Source organism: Palaemon carinicauda, chromosome 35, assembly GCF_036898095.1.
Source record: "Palaemon carinicauda isolate YSFRI2023 chromosome 35, ASM3689809v2, whole genome shotgun sequence".
In the NCBI taxonomy this organism is placed as follows: domain Eukaryota; kingdom Metazoa; phylum Arthropoda; class Malacostraca; order Decapoda; family Palaemonidae; genus Palaemon; species Palaemon carinicauda.
In genome coordinates this window covers 17862666-17885139 of record NC_090759.1, presented here as the reverse complement: position 1 = coordinate 17885139, position 22474 = coordinate 17862666, and the positions used below count along the sequence as shown (strand labels likewise).

Here is a 22474-nt window from a genome sequence, read left to right as displayed (position 1 = left end):
ACGTGTTTCCCTTTCACTTTCCCTTTGCATCCTTGTGTCTCTGGGTGTATTAGCGTTGCGTTATGGATCATCCTCGTCGTTGCCCCGGGCCTGTGGCTGGGAAGTCTTGCGGGGCTTTCCTTTCTAAACCTGAGATTGATCCCCACTCCTTGTGCTCCACGTGTAGGGGGAAAGTGTGTTCCCCTGCCTCTACGTGCCCGGAGTGTGCTAACTGGAGTGAGATCCAGTGGGTGCTCTTCGGGACTAAGAAGAAGGCGGCTAAGAAGTCGCCTAAGGAATCCAGTGTCTCGTCGCCTGTGGTTTCCCTAGACGTCTCGGCAGACCGTAGCTCCCGTCCTTCTTCCCCTACCCAGAGTAGGGGACGAGGCAAGTCCGTTGCGGGGAAGATGCCCATTGCCCTTCCCCAAGAGTCTGATATTCCTGTGGGGGAAGTGTCTAGTGTGGGGCCTGAGAGTAGTGTGGGTAGGAGGCGAGGTCTTGGTGCCCGCAGGTCCCGTCTCCTCGGAAGATCCTATGTGGGGGAAACCAAATGTAGATTCTTCCCCGGCATCATGGCGTATTTCAGGTACTTCAACCGCTCCTCGTCTACGCTACCCCCCCCCCCGTGTTTCTGCAGCCTCCTACACCTGAGAAACGTCGAGGATTACCCCCCGCAGTCTTGGACATTTCCTCTAAGAAGGAAGCCAAGAAGAGCAAGTCCAAGGAGTGGGTGAACATCACAGTGCCCCGGAACGAGCTGTTTAAGGTTACCACAGCCGCGGCCGCTTCCGGGTGGCTCCCTAGAGCCTCGCCTTCTGTGTCTCATCCTCCTACCTCCTCCTTCGGACCAGTCGCCCGGCAAGAGGGGTCGAACCAGGCCCCCCGTGTAGTGACTAACCCAACGGTGGCCTCCGCTTCTTCTTCCCTTAGGAAGGACGTACGTCTTATGAAGGAAGGCTTAGCGTCGACCACGGGCACCTTGGAGGCCTTCCTAAAGCACCAAGGGCGCCCGTCGGTCCGCATGGATCCCCCCATCCACGGGGTCCCCCGTGGAACAAGGTACTCCCATGACGGAAACCTTCGTCCCCACGGGGCAGCCCATACCACGGGTATCTTATGAAGGAAGGCTTAGCGTCGACCACGGGCACCTTGGAGGCCTTCCTAAAGCACCAAGGGCGCCCGTCGGTTCGCATGGATCCCCCCATCCACGGGGTCCCCCGTGGAACAAGGTACTCCCATGACGGATACCTTCGTCCCCACGGGGCAGCCCATACCACGGGTATCTTATGAAGGAAGGCTTAGCGTCGACCACGGGCACCTTGGAGGCCTTCCTAAAGCACCAATGGCGCCCGTCGGTCCACATGGATCCCCCATCCACGGAGTCCCCCGTGGAACAAGGTACTCCCATGACGGATACCTTCGTCCCCACGGGGCAGCCCATACCACGGGTATCTTATGAAGGAAGGCTTAGCGTCGACCACGGGCACCTTGGAGGCCTTCCTAAGGCACCAAGGGCGCCCGTCGGTCCGCATGAATCCTCCATCCACGGAGTCCCCCGTGGAACAAGGTACTCCCATGATGGATACCTTCGTCCCCACGGGGCAGCCCATACCACAGGCAGACTCGTCCAGCGTTGCCTTTCCCACCGTCACGGAGTACCCCCGTACGGAGGAACTGGTGACGGACGACCTGGTGGAAGGAGGGGAGTGCTCGTCTGACGACATCTCCTCCTACCGTAAGGTTCATTAGGCAAACCTAAGCCCTCAGCAGCAAAGGCCGTGCTCTCCGGACTGTCCATAATGATTGTCAACCCTGTGCAACAAAAGCCTTCATTGTCTCTCCCTCTCGCTCCGGACGTGAAGTTGGGGATGGAGAAAATAGATAGCTACCTGGCAGGACTGGCGGAGGCCCCCAGAAGCCAGAGTTCCTCCAAGCTGCTTCCAGGGCTGAAATCGCAGAAACGTTTCTACGTCCCAGAAGGACATCGCAGCGGACCCCGTGCGGTAGAATAGCGGTGACCTCACTGAACCAGGGAGCCTCGGAAGACGGGGCCACCACTGCCCCCGTGTGCTTTTCCCCGTCAGAAGCCTCTAGGATGGAGGACATGGCACAGGACCTTGTCTACGTGTCCTCCTGGTTGGATTGGTGGTCTTGCGACTTGGTGGGGTTTCAGGCGTCCCACGACCTCTCCCTTCCAGACAATCAGGCCACGCTGAAGGAGCTAGTTAGTTCGGGAGGCAAGGCCTTTAAGTTTTTGTCGTCCCAGTCCCTGTCTATGGCTACGAACTGGGTACTTAGAAAGAGGGATACTGTCCTTAGCAAGTTGGTGCGGAAGTTACCGGACAGAGAAGCTAGGAGACTGAGGAATTCCTCCGTGTGGGGAAACGACATTTCCCCCATCATATTGGTGGAGGATACGATGGAGAAAGTGAGGAGGGTGAGAGACACGGACCTTAGGGCCCCCCCCCCCCCCCCCTATGAGGAAGCCCATGTTTAGAAGAGCCTCAGCGGACGTCCCTCACTCCTCCCAGTCCGCCCCTTTGCTGCCTCGAAGAGACCCACCGTCAGCTCCTTGGCTTCAAACCTCTCAGCAGCCCACCCGTAGGACCAACGCAGCCCCTCAGTCAGCCTTCAGACCCTCCTACAGTAACTCTAGGAGAGGTCGCTCTGGCCGCTCCTCCAGAAGGAGGTAGGAAGAGAGGCCCCCTACTCCTTCAGGAGCCCCTAGTAGGGGGATGCCTCAGACATTTTTGGCATGCAGGGCTGGATCTCGGTGCGGATCCCTGGACGGTGACGGTCCTGAAAGAGGGCTACAGACTCCCTTTCCTAGAAGAGCCTCCCCCTCTCATCCCAGCCCATCGGGCCGAGTGGCTGGTTCCAAAGGACCCCTTGAAGAGGTCAGCACTACAAGAGGAAGTAGCGTCCATGGTCGCCAAGGGAGCTTTAGAGACAGTGGAGAACCCCGGGCCGGGTTTCTTCAGCAGGCTCTTACTTGTGGAGAAATCGACAGGAGGGTGGAGGCCGGTCATAGATCTCTCAGCCCTCAACAAGTTCGTCTCAAAGACGGACTTCAAAATGGACGTCCCCAAGACAGTGCTAGCAGCCTTGAGGGAGGGGGATTTCCTCATGTCTCTCGACCTCAAGGATGCCTATTTTCAAATCCCCGTGCACCCCTCCGGCAGGAAGTTCCTCTGAATCAAGTGGGAGTCCAGTGTCCTGCTGTTCAAAACCCCGTGCTTCGGCCTTTCGACGGCCCCGCACACAAGAAAGGCATACGACTCCTCAGGTACCTGGACGACTGGTTGCTTCTTTCTGCCTCAAGGGAACAACTGAAGGAGCAAGGCGTTATGTTGCTCGACCTCTGCAGGGTATTATAACCCAGTTAGTAAGAGCCTTCCCCTCAGGGGAGAGGTTAGCCAACCTGGAACATATCCTTCAACCCTTCCTGACGGGACAACCCAGGAGGGCCAAGGACTGGCAGAAGTTACTGGGTCATTTGGTTTCGCTGGAAAAATTAGTACCGCAAGGGAGACTCAGGCTCCGCCCGGTACAGTGGAATCTGAAGGAGTCGTGGACCCAAGGCAAGGAGCCCCACAAAATAGTCCCAGTCCTCCCGAAGACGAGAGAGACCCTTCTTTGGTGGAACATCAGGTCGAACACAGAGAAGGGAAAGCCCTTCGCCCCCGATCCCCCGGAGATGCTGTTGTTCACGGACGCATCGAAGGAGGGTTTGGGAGCACATCTGCTAGGGGAATCTACAAAAGGGCAGTGGTCCAGCGAGGAGGTGTCTCTCCATATAAACATCCTGGAGATGATAGCGGTTCTGAGGGCGTGTCGACAGTTCGTACACTTCCTGCGAGGAAACACTGGCGTTAATGTGCGACAACGCCACAGTAGTGGCGTATGTAAAGAAACAGGGAGGCATGAAGTCAAGGGTCTTATGCGCCCTAGCCACGGAACTGTTTGAGTGGGTGACAGAAGAAGGGATAGAACTGACGGCAAGGTTCATCCCAGGAAAGAGGAATGTGATGGCCGACGGCCTCAGCAGGGCGGGTCAAGTGATAGGTTCAGAGTGGACCCTACACCCGGAGGTAGCTCGGGAGTCATCCTAATGTGGGGCTCCCCAGTGATAGACTTATTCGCCACACGTCTGAACGCCCAACTCCCCATGTTCTGTTCTCCGATCCTAAACCCGTCAGCAGCGTTCGAGGACGCCTTCCAACATCCCTGGGATGACCTCGATGTGTACGCCTTCCCTCCCTTCAGTTTGATCAGGCAAGTGTTGAACAGAGTGAGAGTGTCGTCCAACCTGTCGATGACTTTAGTAGCGCCCTGGTGGCCGGAGAGAGACTGGTTCGCAGACCTAAAAGAAATAGCTCTTCGTCCTCCTTGGCCGCTTCCGAACAGGCCAGACCTCCTGCGTCAACCTCACTTTCACAGGTGGCACGAAAACCCTCGATCCCTCCGCCTTCACGCGTGGAGGTAATCGAGAAGCTCCTGAAGAAAGAAGGATACTCATCGAGAACCGCGGCAAGGATGTCGGGTTATCTACGGCATTCCTCGGCAGTAGTCTACCAGGCTAAGTGGGCAGTCTTCGTGAAGTGGTGTGCGTCCAAGAACATCAGGCCCTTAGGGGCGTCGATCTAGGACATTGCAGACTTTCTGGTGTACCTGAGAGACGACGTGGGTTCGTCCATTCCAGCCATCAAAGGAGTTCGAGCAGCCCTGGGTCAAGTCTTCCTTCTTAGGGGCATTGACTTGGGAGCCTCAAGGCACATCTCTATGCTCTGCGCAGTTTTGAACAAGCATGTCCCCCCCAGGAGGTACGGGTTCCGCAGTGGGACCTAGCCAGAGTTCTCAAGGTTCTGTCAGAGCCACCCTTCGAACCTCTCAGGGACGTACTAGACGGAACTCACCCTTAAAACAGCATTTCTTTTAGCCCTGGCCTCGGCGAAAAGAGTTAGCGAGTTACACGGCCTCTCTTACGAGGTCTCACACTCCAAAGGGTGGAGAGAAGTTACCTTTAGGTTCGTCCCTAGCTTTGTGGCGAAGACGCAGAACCCGGCGTTTTGGGATCCTCGGTTTGATGGTTTTTCGGTGCCAGCCATCCCTCGCTCCGACAACCCGAAGAATCTACTCTTAAGTCCCGTGATAACATTAAGAAAATACCTGGAGGGGACTGCAAAATTCTGCCCTCAGATCAAAAATTTATTCATCTCAACAGGCCGGGTGAAGAAACCGGTCTCGAAGAACTCTATCTCTTTCTGGCTGCGACAGGTGATAAAGAGGGCCTACGAGGCTTCTGGGACTCCTCTCCCAGGAAAACCAAGGCCACATGATATTAGAGGTCTGAGCACCTCCCTGGCCTTGGAGAAAAACATGGCTGTGGGAAAGATCCGGAAGGCTGGGACCTGGTCTAGACAGTTCACCTTCACGGAACACTATCTCAAAGTTTGCTCGAGAAAATCCTTGGACAGGTTTTCCATTGGCCCAATCATTTCGGCCCTTCAAGAGATCTAAGGTCATAGCCCCAGGGTAACCGGGGGTGTTAATGCCAAGAGACACTAGTTCCTTCCTTAACCTTACCCCCCTTTCCTTCCTTCCCCTGACTGTCCGGGCCAGGAAGATGTTGAAAAGACCTTAGTCACTTAAAGGAACGCCCTTCAAAAGGACATGTATCGGAGTTGGTTTTGAAAAGGTAAACCATTAGACACTAAGTGAGTTTTTGGGACAGTTTCCCCTACTTTCCGTGCAGTTTTCTAGTGGTCGTGGAACCAAGACCTACTTAGAGGTTCCCTCTCTCGCGTGCCTCTCCGTCTACTTCTGATCCCTGCAGGACACTCCCACCTCCTAAAGTGTAAGTCTCCTAAGAAGGTAGTTCTAGGTAAGTAACCGTGTTGGAACAAATCACAAATTTTTAAGTAATTTATATTTTTCCTAACATACTTACCTAGAACTACCTTCGGGTTATGGCCCACCCATCCTTCCCCGAGAACCTGCAGGATCGAGTAGTACCTGTTCCAACGAAAATTACTGACGATTCGACCTGAGCTAGCACGCTGCCCAACCCCGGGTCGCCTCAGGGCACGTATCACACTGCCTGAGGTTGACCCCGTAGAAAACAGAAAGAGGGTAAACTATACAAAAAGCTGGTCGGTTAGGTATAGTTACCAGTAACTCTTAAGAAGGTAGTTCTAGGTAAGTATGTTAGGAAAAATACAAATTACTTAAAAATTTGCGAGGTTTCCTAACTACAGTATACAAACCTTAGCTATTTAACCAAACTTGCCCGCCAACCTTATCCCCCTTGAAGTCCTACCTCCAAGCAAAGTGAGCTCAAGCACAGTTGTGTGAAAGGGGGCGAGTAGCAAGCTACCCTCCCCTACCCCCGCTAACTAGCGGTGTGGGTAGTAAACCCTCGTTAAAAATTAATGGCTCGTCATTTCAGCTACGCCGAAAGTAATACCCCTATTAAATAGCTAAGGTTTGTAGTTAGGAAATATACAAATTATCTACGAATTTGTCATTTTGAGAGGCTGTATGTACTGCTTGTAGCTGAAGTCAACATCAAGTGTCTTACTGGCTAACTACTTCCCTGCTGCCTGCTGGTGGTTATAACTAAATAGTTAAATTTTAATAGCCATTGCAGTTTTGCTGAAATCATACTCCTATAAGGGAAAATGGTTTGTATTAATTTAGGATTATTTATATTTTTTACTCATAGAATTATATATCTTTGAGAAATTTTTGTTTGTTTCATAAAGAAAAATTTTTTTCAAGACAATTTAATTCTTATAATGTAAATACTTATTTAAGAAAATTTTAGGCCAACATAGTTTACAGAATATATTTCCTTTACATCATATGGAGGTCTTATGGTGTTAACATGCTCCTTATGTAGTAAAAAAAAAAAAAAAAAAAAAGAAGAAAATAGCAAGGGCCATTATAGGAAATATACAGTACAGTACTCTTTACATTCTTCATAACATTTACTGGGCAAAATGTTAATCAATGTTCATGTTTCAGGGAGAACGAGCTACAGGTTATGGTGTTGCACTTCTGCCAACACTTTTTGGACACTACTCGCGAAGTCGAGTATTCCGCAATTTAGCTCCTGTATCAGCAGAAAATGGAGATTGTGAAAATGATTGCAAGGCATCGAAAAAGATGAGGTTATCCTAGTAATGTCTCATTAATAGTAGCTTAAAGTTTTTAAAAAAGGGGGCAAATATTAAAGTTGAAACATGACCAGGATTTATTTATGGTACTCTGTTTATTTAAGGAGTTCTGTGCTTGCTGTTCAGTGGAGTTCTGATGTTCTGACTAAATACATTAATTTAATGTAGTAGGACATGTAAAATAAACTTATTTAAAAATGCAATATGTTGTCACTGTATACAATGTTCAAATCTTGGGATCTCTTCAATCTTATTATGCACAAGATAGCCATAAAAAATCCCTTCCTTTACCATGTAATTTTCAAGCCATAATGTCATGTTTTATAATTCCACAGAAATGTGATTTATTTTTCATCTTTGTATTTGAAATATAAAATCGTTTAGCAAATTTCATAATTATTATTGAGGGTTTAAGGACTCAGACCTTCCTTTACCATCACAAAGCAGCCAGTCCTTTTGAAGCATTGTTATAGTGGTGCCATATCGTGTATTATTTTGTACAAGTAACAAGGGTTACCCATCCTCGCATAGTCATACTGTACATGTGTATTTTTTTTCTTCTTATTGAATTGCATGTGTATGTGGACTGGGAATTCTATGCCATAATAGTTAACTATGTTACTGGAATGCTAATATAGCATATAATCATGTTTAAAGACAAGTTGGTTAGGCATATCCATATTAAATATCATTTGGTTCAGAAATTTGAGCAGTCTTTATAGTATCATATAAGATTAAGAGTCCGCACGAAATAGCGGCACTTTTGTTTAGGAATAAGGTGGACAATACTTAGAAGTCGTACTTAAACAGGCCATTAAAAAGTTACTCGGTTAATTTTCTTTAGACAAACCCAGGTATTATTTGACTGTCTTGGAAGGTTAGAATTGTTCCCATTTTTATAATTTGCTGTTTGGGGTATAGTGAAATTACTAAAATGAGTTTTGACTCTGCCAGTCTTACAAAATTTGTTTACTATATGAGAGTTTATTAACTGTAAAACTATACCCAAGTATGTTATACTAGAATTGACTGAATAGAATCAGTTAAAACTAAATAGGTAGTAGTCAAGATCAATTTGAATTAAAACTGTAAGGAGTTTCTTCCAGAGACATGGAAATTAAGTTATTTTTATAATGAATTTCTATAGCATCAGATTTTGAGTTTTGAAGATTAAACTTTAATAATCTTCTTTTTTTCAAATACCAGAAGCCTCAATTTAAATTGATAACCCATCAACAAAAACGCATCTCATTAAAGTCTGTATGCACATGTGCAAAATCAAGGACTCCTTGAAAAATTGTACCTCATCCAATAGGTGCCTTCATCTAATTGTTTGTTTCGATTTTTATTTTTTGTTATTTTAGCAATAGAAAGTTGTAGATAAAAATTATTTGCGTACTTACTTAAATATTGACATATAACAGTTATAATTACAACCATTTTCTTTATAGTTCTAAATTATAATTAATTTGAACTTGAGAAAATAAAGTATTTTTAGTATGAAAAAATTTTATTTGCGTCTCGTCAACCTTAAGAACTTGCGAAGTTGGTTACTCAACTGATATTAAACTATCAATTTATGGGGCAATTAAAAGTTGTGGGGGTTCGATATTTGAGTCGAAGGTAATTTAACTAGGTTTTCATGTTAGTACTGAGGATTTAATTTAGAAAAATCAACATATGTTGCATTCCTATATATGATTTTCTGATGCCTGATTTTCCGTATATATTGTTAAACATAAATGTTGCTTCTTGAGAAATGCTAATGAATTGCAAAGTAACCACTAGTAAAAAAGGAAAAAAAAAAAAAATAAAGTCAAGCAAGAATCATGTTATTTATTGTCCCCTTAATGAACTATGGGACTCACTTCCCTTACAATATATGTATGTCCACTTCAGTTAATTTACTAATTTCAACCAATAAAAGTGTTTCGTAGAATAAAGATTAAAGTAATGAGAAATAAAAATTTTATAAAATGACCATTACCATTAATTTGTCTTGTCAATTATTTCCAAATTCTGCAATTACATTCATTTGTTTTCTGCCTCGGCAAAGAATGTTTGGTTAGTAGACACAGTTGCAATACCTACGGCGCGCATGATATAATTTAAATATGCAGACATAACAATAATGTATTAGAGCAATGACTTTGGTATGTGTAAAAATTTTCACAATTTGATTGTGCAAAATCTATCTATCTACCATGGTACTTCCTCCCCTTTTTTGGAGGTAGCTGACAAGGAACGGTCTAGTTTAGTTGGTATTGTTAGGGTGTCAGTCGAAGGTGACAAAATAACAGCAGGGTCTATTGGAACTGCATCACAATCACTTGCCACTCATTCCTATTTCTAGCACGCTCTTTTGCCTTTCGCATCTATCATGATGTTGCCTAGGGCTTTCTGTGCTGCATCCATCCAAGTAAACCTTGGCCTTCCTCTTACACCTCTCCAATTAACAATGGCATTTATCAACTTCTTCAGCAGACAACCAGTTTCCATCCTCTACATGGCCAAACCACCTCAACACATTCATAACCATTCTAGCTGCTAATTTATTTCTCAAACCTGTTATAACCCTCACTTCATTCATAACCTAATTCAATTGAGATACACCAACCATACTCCTCAGACATCTTGAACACATTCAATTCCCCACAACTGTGATCCATATATCATAGTTGGTACAATCACTCATACAGAACTCTTTGCATTCATCCCTAACCCTTCATCATTTGCCATTCCCTTCACTATCTCTAACACTTTACATCCTTCAGTCACACACAGCTGTACATCTGCTTCCACTCCACCATTTGCAGCAGCAGAAGCAGCAACAGAACCCATTACTTGAATTGATATCTACTTCCTCCAGAATCTTTTCATTCAACATGACATTCAATCCAGCACCATCCTCCCTTCTCGCATATCTCCATGAGCATACTCTTGCCCACATTAACTCGCAACTTCCTTATCTCGCGCACACTTCCAAACTCTCATTAACCAACACAACTTCTCCAGAGTCCTCCCGCTTACGATCACTCATCTATTGGTTTCAATCCTCCCCCAAGCACTTGAGCATTCACCTTTCTTACTGCTCCATTAACAAACAAACTGAACAACCATAGCAACATGACACATATCTGTCTTAGCTCCACTCTCAATGGAAACCACTCGCTCACTCCATTTCCTATCCCAACATGACAAATTTAAAGTAATTTGCATTTTTCCTAACAATAAAAACCTTGAGCTCTTTATTAGGAAATATACTTTCGGCAAAGCTGGAAAACTAGCCAAAAGCAGGGGAGGAGGTAGTACTGGCTACTATGCTCACACGCAAATCTGTATTCTATCGTCACTTTTGCTGGCATGCAGGACTTATTGGGGGAATAGGTGATGGATGGCAGGCCAAATTTGTATAAAGAGCTCAAGGTTTGTATACTTGGGAAAATGAAAATTACTTTAAATTTGTATTTTTTTCCGTCATTAAATACAAACCCTTTCGCTCTTCATTAGGAAAGACTCGTCCTTAGGTGGGTGCAAATCCTAACCAACTGGCAGGCTTTTGACCCAGGGTTTTTCCCCCTTTGCACTATGGACATAGAAGGGGGGAAAACCCTGACACCGCTAAAACCTATGTGCAATGGCATGCTTTAGCAGCCCGAGCAATTTTGTGTGATACTAGCAGTGTGACTAGTCTAGTTAAGAATTCTCAGAAACATAAGAATCATTGATCCAACCATTGACGTTACCCAATCCCACCTCGCCCGGGGGTATGGGGACGCAACAAGTATGTATCTATATCAGGTTACACAAGAGAAATGGTTTTTTCTGCAGGGGAGGGCAACTTCCAGAGTACTGTAGGTGCTGTTCCCCTGAAAAGGGGAAGATGAAAGAAAGATCCAGGCATTCTTCCCATACTTAATCATGGGTAACTCTGCCCTCCACCATCTGCTACTTGTCCATCAAGGAGCCTTTAGTGCTTCAACCATTTGTTGTGAAGCATCCACAGGGCCAATGGAGGATGTTTTAATGTTCCGGTGGGTCATGTCTTGCAGGTAGTGGGAGCTGAAGGTCGTCTTGATGCTTCCACAAACCCGCTTGTCGGACCAGTGTCACAGTAGTTTTTCTTGAACACTAGGGACGTACCTATGCCCCTAACGCCATGAGTTCTGGGTCCTCTCTTTTGTGGATAATGATCAGGGTTCAACGCTTGGTCTATGACTTTGCGAATCCAAACAGAGATCGTGTTCTTGGTGATCTTTCTCTTGACCGTCCCCGTGCTGACACTTGGGGGCAAGCTCATGCGGTTCTCTTGAGGTAGTACCTCAAACTTCTCCTGAGTAAAGTAGCAGTTGATCTGCATCATCAGTTACATTACAATGACTCCCAGTCTGAAAGGGACCGAATCTAGGATCCGCTACTCTCAGATTTTGAGTCTTGGCGATAAACCCAGGGAAAAGCCGAACATCACCTCTCCCCGTTGCCTTCAATGACAGACGTCACAGGAAAGACCACGGAGTTTGCCAACTTTCTTGGCCGAAGCCAAAGCGAGCAGGAAATCCGATTTCAAGGCCAGGTGAAGATCTGATGTCTGGTGGAATGATTTTTAAGGTGCACCCTTCAGGGACAGGACGCGAACCACATTCTTTGGAGGTGGTCTAACTTCTGACTAAGGCAGGTAAGCTTGAAATTCTGTATGAGGAGAGACAATTCCAACGAAGAGGCCAAGCAGTAGCCTTTCACTGCCAAGACCAAGAGGAGTTTTTCCTCCTAAAGGTCCCCTCAGGAACTACACTATTGCTGGAAAGGGGCATCGAGGGACAAGATACCCCTTCCACAACTCCAACCACAGAAGATAGTCTACTTTTCCTAGTAAACAGCAGCTGAAGGCTTCTGGAGGTTTAAAGATTTAAAGGCAGCTTATTTATGGCAGAAGCAAGGGACAGTGACATTGGCCTATCAAGTAGGTCAATGCCCTAGAGACTGACCATATATACATCTCAGCACCCAAGCCCACTCTCCGCCCAAGCTAGAACCAAGGAGGACTCAGCAGATAGACCTATAGGCTTCACTCTAACCCCATCTTTAGCTCATAAGGATGGTGAGGTTGCCGCAACTAAAAGAACTAACGAGTTTGTGCGAGAATCAAACCCGTCTGGCGATCACAAACAGACGTTACCAAAGGGCGACCACAACCCTCTTTGCAACTTGTTGCAAAAAGCCTCTCAGAGTGAGGAGATGCTGGACAGTCTCCAGGCAGTCTACGGCTTTGTGGAACGTGCTCATGTGAGGTTGTCCGAGTAGGATGCGTCGTGGAGGGAGTTCTCTCGGGACTTCCGTCAGCAGATGAAGAAGGTCCGAGAACAATTCTGTACGATGCCATAGCAGAGCTATGAGGGTCATTGCTAGGTCTGTGGATGATCTTGTCTTGTTGAGCACCCTTCTCGTTAGTTTAAATGAGGGAAAGGCATAAATGTCAATGTTGTCCTACTCTGGGGATCTGGGAATGGTGATTGACTTATTGATTGATTTGAGGTTTTCTGGCATCCTGACATCTTAGGTCATTGATGTCGATATCATTTATTATAAATAAAGAATAAAAGAATATTCAATAAAAACCATAAAAGCATAGATATTTCAAAAGTTAAATAGCTTTCAGAAGACTTGCTTCTGAAGTAAAGCTAAAATACTGCTAGCATGGAAGGACACATCATGTCCAAGAATCTTGGCAAGGATGAACCTGCCATCCTCACCTCAAGCCTTAAACAGATATATATTTCTTTCACTATTATAAGTGGGGCATTATTAACAAATGCCTCACTGTCAAGGGTACCAAACAGTCGTCGCAATATGGCTGGTGTTGGCCAGTAAGCAGATATTCATGTGTCAACCGAGTGTGACCAACGTGGAGGCGACAAAGAGTAGTCTCCCACTTTCAAGGCATCATGTTATACTTCCAGGGGGATATAACATTCGTTACCTCTGGCATCTTATTTTCAACCGAACCATCACAATCCTGTTGCCAACTATTAGAAATCAAATTCTTAATGTTAGAAAAACAATCACAAAGAATGGGATATCTTTTTAGTCGCAACTCAGCAGCAGCATTCTTTGCTAGTAAATCTGCCTTCTCGTTTCCAGATACACCTATGTGAGCTGGAACCCAACAAAACTGAACTGATATACCTCTCGGTCCAATAATAAAAAGCCATTCTAAATTCTTTAAAACTAAAGGGTTACTGGAATAGAAAACTTCTAAAGCTTGAAGGACACTCCTTGCATCACTAAGTGATAAAATTACCCACCTCTACCAACACTATTTTTTCAACAGCGGTTAGTATGACGTATAGTTCAGCAGTAAATATGGAAGCTGTTAAAGGAAGTGCACCTCTACAATTACAACTATTATTATATACTCCAAATCCAATGCCAGCATCAAATTTGGAGCCATCAATATATATTAAAGTCAATTTCTTAGGTTCTGCAACATGTTCCATAAAAAGAGACCGGGCTTCTGTCAGTCATATTTTTTTTAACTTCAATAAAATATTTACAAAAAGATACCCAAGGTAATTTCGACGGAGGCATTGATGATACTTTAAATGGAAGCACCTTAGTTCTAACTATATCAAGACTATCTATCAATTGTTTCACCCGAAAATCATACGGTTGAGGGGATTTTGTTGTAACTTAAAAGTATTTTGAGTGCCATACAAGACTTGCAGTCTTAACAGGATAAAGAATTAGAAAGTTTTTGCAACCTAAACCAATACCGAATAATAGAAGACTTTTTGTTAAGGTCTAATGGTAATTCTCCAGTATCAACAAGGCGGCTTGGAATGGGCGAAGTTCTAAGTTCTTGCCAATCTAATACCAGTATGGTGTATAGAATTTAAAAATTTTAGTTGACTTGGGGTGGCTGAGGAGTATATTTCCCAGCCATAACTAATTTTTGAAAAAATTAAGGACTTGTATAGCTTTAAAATAGTTTTGCAGTCTGCCACCCCCATGATGTATGGGAAGATACTTTTAAAAGATTCAGAGCCTCAAGACATTTAGCTTTTAATACCTTTAAGGGGACCGTCTGCCATGTCATGAATTTTTTTTTTCTAATTATTCAAAATACACAATTTCTATACTTTATGTTTTAGACATACAGTATATGATACCTTCATTATATAAAAATTTCAAGTCATTTGATCAAAAACTTTTTGATATACAGTAATTCCTCACATATCGCTGTTATTGGGGACCAGAACCGACCGCGATAGGAGAAGAACTGCGAAGTAGGTTTCCTCTCAATTTTTTTAATACGTACACTTTTTTGTGTACATGTACATGTATATATAATAACAATAAGTGTATATTAACCCTATAAATGCCTATGTTATCATTAGAACATTAAATGGCAAGGGATTACTGTATTAGCAAAAATCATGGTTTAAAACAAAATTTTAGGTACATTTTTCTCCACTAATATGACACCAATTGTTTTGAAAATCATACCATCAAAACTTCTTTATAAATCGAATAATTCTTTGTGACAGATTTTCCATTTTCCTTTTTTCTTATTTTTTAATGAATTTTTTTCTTAATTTTCTTCGTCTGGACGTAAAATATTCATGAAATAAAAAGAGAAAAAGGAAAATAAAAATTCTGGTACACAAAATTATGGGATTTTTATTCCAATTTTCAATGATATCTTTCTCTCTAAAATCAAGCAATGAGAAAAATGTACCCAAGTGTGAATAAGTATGTTTTTGAGCTATGCGCTCCCAAAGATTTGCAACAAATCTTCACTTCTTTTCTTAAAGAAATCAAGATTGATAACCTTACTTTGTACTTTTATTGTTTATTCCTACATAAACACACCCTAAACAAGGTATTTAAACAAGAAGTTTACATTACACTTGGCGTTAGGGTGTCATGAATTGCCAGCGGCCTCTCATTGTTGCCCGAGTTTTAGTTAGCATGTTTTAGCTTTGTACTCATTCATGTTTCCCTCTCCTCTTGGTTCTTTTTTCTTGCTCTCTGCTTACTTTTTGTTCTTTCTATGACCTTAGGTAACATTGGCATTGCTATGAAGTTCCCGAGGACGTGGTGAAAACACAATATACATATGAACTGTAAGTAAGCAAGCACATGCATTATAACTTCTATACATCTTTGGAAACTCTGACTGCTGTTCTCGTAGTTTTCGTTCACCTACCCTCTACCAATGCCTTCCATTTCTGCCAGACGTACCAGATTTCGAAACATAAGTGAAAAAATCACTATATATATGCAAAAATAAACACACAAAGACAATTCTGTCAAACTTAGTCATGCAGACTTTGCAGTAAGGATGACGTCATCATTTAAAGACCACTATATCTTCATTATTTGTATAAATAATTGGCTGAAACTTTTGGAGAGCATGTACGATATGTTTCTGCATACCTGTACATAGAAGCAATAAAACGATTTTCGATTTCTGAAAGTTGGTATGCCAAAACACCATGGTGGACGGTCCCCTTGAGCGAGGAACCCATGTAAGCCTACAATCAAATATGAAACCTAAAAATCTAGCTTCATTTATACATGGAATCCATTGACCTTTGATGTATATATCCCCAATACGACAAAATTGGACAAGTGTAGTTTTGCTTGTCAAAAACTTAAACCCATACCCACTGAATAATTTTGTCAATTGAGAGTTTAGTTTTCTCTTGACCATTGCCATTCTAGCTCCAGCAAATGATATGGAGATCATATTCCAATAGCATTGAGAATGATGGAGGATATCCCATCAATAGCTAGTGCACATAGGGTTACACTTAGCACACTAACCTGGAGAACTCCTCCTTCCTGACATTTCCTCTCTGATAAGAGCTTCCCCACTCTAACTTGAGAAAAATCTATGCAAAATTAATGATTGAATGAACACGGTAGCTCTCCTCGTAATCCCAAATTATGAATGGTTTTAAGTATACCATATCACCATGCAGTATCATATGTCTTTTCAAGGTAAAAAAAAGACTTACATGGTGCTGTTTGGAAGCAAAGGCTTCATGAATAGAGGACTCAAGTCATATCAACACATTTGTTGAGTGCATTTTTCTAAATGTAAATCCACATTGGATAGGTGATAAAATACCTTTCTTTCCCAGGTACCATATCAGTCTTGCATTGACCATCTTCTGCACGATCTAATATCAGCAAGGTGTCGATGCAATTGGTCGATAGTTTGTTGCAAAAACTTATCCTTACCCAGTTTTGAAAAGGCTAAAATAATGGCTAGTTCCCAAACACTTAGATAACTATGATCATGCCATATTCTATTAATAATGCTTAAAATAAATAGCATGGTATTAACAGGTACATGTTTAATCATTGCTTATGGAATTCCATCGGGTTCAGGGGCTGTATCATTAAAAGTAAAAAGTGCAGAATCAAATTCTCTTTCAGTAAAAGGAGAATTGTACGACTCTTCCCTTCCTGTTGCAAAATTTAAAACTTTCTTTTCTTCAATGCTCCTATACTGGTGACTCGGGGCTGCTACACACTTCCATGATACATTTGAGAAATGATCAGCCAGGGCATTGCTAACTTCAGTTGCTCCAGTCACATAATGACCATTCACCTTCATCACTGGTGGTGGGTTAGGGGTGAATTTTCCTGCTATCTTTTTTACTTTCCTCCACACAGAAGCTGGTGGTGTTCTACTGTTAATGGAGGAAACAAAAGACACCCACGACTGGCGCCTAGCTTCTTTCATGGCACGACAGAACTGTGCTCTACATTTCTTGTATATAACTAAATTCTCCTCAGTGCTGTGTTTGCACAATCTAGTTAGAGATCTTCTTGTGGCTCTGTGAAGGGCAGTTAGTTCTAAAGACCACGAGGGGACTGGTCGTCGTTTGAATAACCCTGTTGTTTTGGGAATTGAATTGACTCCTGCTGTATGGAGAGATCCATTCAATAAGTCTATGGCATCATCAATATTTTTAAACTGTTCTACATCCCCTTCACTTTCGGTTAGCTTACATAATTTATCCCAGTCCGCCTTGTCAAGATTCCATTGTGGCGATCTCTGTAAAGGTGGACCATTGCTGGTGTTTATAATGATTGGTGCATGATCACTAGTATGCCAATCATCTAACGTCCTCTAATCGAAATTGAGAAGGCAATTAGAGCTTACAATTGATAGGTCAATACATGACAAGGTACCTGTCTGGACATGAAAGTGTGTGGACTCTCCTGTATTAAGGAGTCCCACATCTTCATTTTCCACAACTGATTATTATTATTATTATTATTACTATCCAAGCTACAACCCTAATTGGAAAAGCAAGATGCTATAAGCCCAGGGGCTCCAATAGGGAAAAATAGCCCAGTGAGGAAAGGAAATAAGGAAATAAATAACTGAAGAGAACAAATTAACAATAAATCATTCTAAAAAAAGTAATGTCAAAAGAGATATATCATATATAAACTATTAACAACGTCAACAACAAATATGTTATATATAAACTATAAAAAGACTCATGTCCGCCTGGTCAACAAAAAAGCATTTGCTCCAACTTTGAACTTTTGAAGTTCTACTGATTCAACAACCCGATTAGGAAGATCATTCCACAACTTGGTAACAGCTGGAATAAAACTTCTAGAGTACTGCGTAGTATTGAGTCTTATGATGGAGAAGGCCTGGGTATTAGAATTAACTGCCTGCCTAGTATTACGAACAGGATAGAATTGTCCAGGGAGATCTGAATGTAAAGGATGGTCAGAGTTATGAAAAATCTTATGCAACATGCATAATGAACTAATTGATCGACGGTGCCAGAGATTAATATCTAGATCAGGAATAAGAAATTTAATAGACCGTAAGTTTCTGTCCAACAAATTAAGATGAGAATCAGCAGCTGAAGACCAGACAGGAGAACAATACTCAAAACAAGGTAGAATAAAAGAATTAAAACACTTCTTCAGAATAGATTGATCACCGAATATCTTAAAAGACTTTCTCAATAAGCCAATTTTTTGTGCAATTGAAGAAGACAGACCTTATATGTTTCTCAAAAGTAAATTTGCTGTCAAGAATCACGCCTAAAATTTTGAAAGAGTCATACAAATTTAAAGAAACATTATCAATACTGAGATCCGGATGTTGAGGAGCCACTGTCCTTGACCTACTTACAATCATACTTTGAGTTTTGTTAGGATTCAACTTCATACCCCATAATTTGCACCATGCACTAATTTTAGCTAAATCTCTATTAAGGGATTCACCAACCCCAGATCTACATTCAGGGGATGGAATTGATGCAAAGAGAGTAGCATCATCTGCATATGCAACAAGCTTATTTTCTAGGCCAAACCACATGTCATGTGTATATAGTATGAAAAGTAATGGGCCAAGAACACTACCCTGTGGAACACCGGATATCACATTCCTATACTCACTATGGTGCCCATCAACAACAACTCTTTGAGATCTACTACTTAAAAAATCAGTAATAATGCTAAGAAACGACCCACCCACTCCCAACTGTTTCAGTTTGAAAACAAGGGCCTCATGATTAACACGGTCAAAGGCAGCACTAAAATCAAGGCCAATCATACGAACTTCCCGACCACAATCAAGGGATTTCTGTACTGCATTGGAGATTGTAAGAAGGGCATCACATGCTCCAAGGCCTTTCCGAAAACCAAATTGCAAACTAGGGAATAGATGATTACCTTCAGCAAACCTATTAAGACGTTTTGCCAGAAGACGTTCAAAAACTTTAGATAATATGGGAGTTATGGAAATTGGGCGGTAATCAGTGGGACTTGAGCTACCACAAACACATTTACATAGAGGAGTAACATTACCAATTCTCCAACAAGTGCTAAAAGCTCCTCTTCTTGCTAACTTGCGTAAAATAACAGATAACTTTGGAGCTAAGAAATCTGCTGTCTTTATAAAAAACAAAGGAAAAATACCATTAGGGTCTACACCTCCATAAGCATCAAGGTCCATCAACAGAGCTTTAATCTCACGAGATCGAAAAGCTAAACTAGTTAGTTTAGCCTCAGGAAAACAGGAATGAGGAAGTTCAAGTTTTTCATTACTCTGTTTACTGTCAAAAACATCAGCCAAAAAGGTTGCCTTTTCCTTTGGACAGTGCGTGACTGAGCCATCTGGTTTAAGTAAAGGAGGAACTGTTGCATCTACACCAAAGAGTGCAGATTTAAGGGTAGACCACCATTTATGTTCCTGAGTTGTACCAGAGAGGGTTTCTTTTATGATTAAATTGTACTCCTTTTCAGTTGAGGCATAAACTCTCTGAGCAAAAGCTCGAAGCTGAGTATAGTTGTTCCAGGTCAAATCTGATCTGTTACCCTTCCAAAGGTGATAGGCCTCCTGCTTCTCCAAATAAGCACGTCTACAATCATCATTGAACCACGGTTTGTCCTTCATTCGGTACCTTAGCACACGAGAAGGGATAAGCCTATCAATTATGTTGACTAGATTCTCATTCAAAGGGACAACAGGATCTACACTATTATATAATTGTGACCAATTCAAGCACAAAAGATCATGCAAAATCCCATTCCAGTCTGCTTGGGATTTCATATAAATTTTACAAGAATATGATATATCAGGGACAGGCTGCTCAGTCTTCACTAATAATGAAATCAAGGCATGATCAGAAGTCCCGACTGGAGAACCAACCTTACTAGTTATAATGCCAGGGGAGTCAGTGTATACGAGGTCCAAGCAATTACCAGACCTGTGAGTAGCTTCATTTATGATTTGCTCACAGCCTGATTCCGAGGCAAAGTCTAAAGCTCTTAAGCCATGGCGATCGGTAGGAGAGATAGAACTCAACCACTCCCTATGGTGAGCATTAAAATCACCAACAAAGACAAACGAAGCCTTTCTATCATCTTCTTGTATCTTAGCCATAATGGTAAGAAGACAATCGAAGATAGAATCATCCATGTCTGGATTCCGGTAGATTGAACACAAATAAAAGTTGTTATGATATATTTCCTCTCGTGTTTGCTTAAACATCACCCCACAAGGGATGTCTACCATTCAAATCTCCAAGTAAAAGAAAAGGTTGAGGGAGTTGTTGAATCACCTCTACTAAGTTATCATACAAAATGTTATCATTTGGAGGTAAGTATAGAGAACAAATTGCATATTTTCTCCCTATATCAATCTGTACAACCACTGTCTGCAGAAGTGTAAGAATAGACAAAGATATTTGGGGAACATCGTGACGAACGTATATGAGACTTCCACCATGGTTCCCTACTCGCTGATCATATGGTGTCCTATAAGAAATATATTTGCGAGGACAAGGAGTACAGTATTATGATTGAGTTTGCTCTCCTGTAGACATGTCATTATGGGGGAATGCTCATTAATGAGGAACTCAAGTTCTTCATATCTGGCCCTTAAACCCTGACAATTCCATAGCAAAATGGAGGAAAAACTATGGTTTATATTTTGGTAGACCTAACACTATTTCCAGGTGGTTTTATTAGAGGTTCTTGATAGATTGGGTTTTGCATTTATGATTTTATTTTTGTCTTTTTTATCTAAATGTTGAGGGGGAAGGTGAACCTTAACTTGAATTTCTGATTTATTTAAATTGACTTCCAGTTGATCAGAAACATCAACAGACAAAACATCATATTTATTTGACGTCATAACTTCGATATTTCTTATGGAAGGGGACGAGGTCTCTCTCTTTTCCGGTTAATAGGTGGTGAGCTACCAGGTTTTTGCACTTTCCCCACTACAAGTGCACCAGGTATCTTGGTTTCAGATGGAATCTCCATCAAATCAGACAAGGACATGGCCTGAGAGAGGTTAGTGCTATTGTTGGTAATGGGGGACACGAAGGGTGTACAGAAATGGGCAATGCCCCAGTTTTAATATACTGTGGCAGAGCTTCAGAAAGGAATATGCTTACCTCGTCATACAGCACTTTATTATTAGATGATGTATTTCTTTTCTTAGAATTACTGGCAGTGCTAGGTGGGTTAGATATGTCTTGTGGTAAATTTTCTTTTGATTTTAAGACCTTTGCATAGCTAGCTGATTTATTCAGCAGTCTTTTTGCATGCCCACACTTATCTGTTCTAAACTTGATTTGTTTAGGGCAGCTTTCTCCAACTAATACAGTTCGCATCTCGTATCAGTTGATTCATGATTCAAGTTACAGTTTAAATACCTAGCCTCAAGTGTAGTCTCTCCATGATAAGATTTGGAGAAAATACCAGACATTTTTACATTTTTTGCAAACTTTAGACGAGTGTCTAAACTTAAAACAAGGCATTGCAGGGGCTTTTGCTTGAAAGGACAAACTTTAATTCTTTCTTTTTCAATAACAATATGGAAAGGTACGTCAGCATCTTGGAAAGTACGTATAATCATCGATGTTCCAGAAATCTTTTGCACTTTCCATACATTTAATGGACACATGGAAAGTATCTCCTCCTCTGTAATCTCATACAGGTCTTTATTAAAGACCACTCCCCTTCCATAACTAAAATTTAGATGAGGTTTAATTTCTAATGTAATTTCATCACTGCTCGTCTGTAAGTTAGGTAGTATGGTAGACTATGTCGAGGATTTGGCATGGATGAGATAACTATTTTTCCCAAAATGAGATATATCACCAGGTGCAATGGTTCCTACTTTTTTCTGAATCAACTTACATATTCTAAAATAATTCCTTATTGTGACGAGCCAGGAGTAGGTTGCGACTCAAAAGCGGGATGAAAGCAACTGAGTAACATATAACATAACATATAACAGCCTGTTTCCTGTTCAACCAACAATGGTTTCTGTTAACATTTAACGGTGAGAAAAACAGACAAGTTGATTCAGGTCGTTAACAGAGCGAGGGGAGAGCGAAGATACAAAGCAGACTACTGTATATACAAAAAAAGAAATTTCGTTACTATGTACAATCGTGTGACACACGGTTGGTACATGGCTTCCCACCTAACAATGACATACAGTACTGTATATTTCTTGGCGGCAGCCCCGAGTCTGTAGTGGTAGTAACAAAAGTGCGGCCGATGTGCGGCAGTAAATGGCTGTAGAAATTGTTGGTTGGGGCGCGAGCGAGTGGTGGGTGATGGGTGGCTTTGTCGCCGCTCAGGCTCACCACGGAGTAGGCGTGTATGTCCTACGGCATTCACATCTGCTGCTTCAGTTGACGTTGAATAGGTGTCCTCTTCGTCAGGAGTGGAGGCGTTGATGGAGGTCTTGAAGGTCATGAAGTGGGTGTCCATAAGGGCGTTGGCTTTGGTTATCAAGTCCTTTATGGGTA

General features: G+C 42.6%; 1 protein-coding gene across 2 annotated transcripts in view; it reads left to right on the top strand.

Annotated features, from left to right (window-relative positions):
- grsm (granny smith) overlaps positions 1-8984 on the top strand; it is a 63861-nt gene extending 54877 nt beyond the window's left edge. For both annotated transcript variants that reach the window (XM_068358787.1, XM_068358788.1), the window contains exon 11: positions 7006-8984. In XM_068358787.1, coding sequence (XP_068214888.1) covers positions 7006-7161 — 156 coding nt within the window. In that variant the 3' untranslated portion in view covers positions 7162-8984. The remainder of the gene's footprint in view (positions 1-7005) is intronic.
- The last annotated feature ends 13490 nt before the right edge of the window (positions 8985-22474 follow it).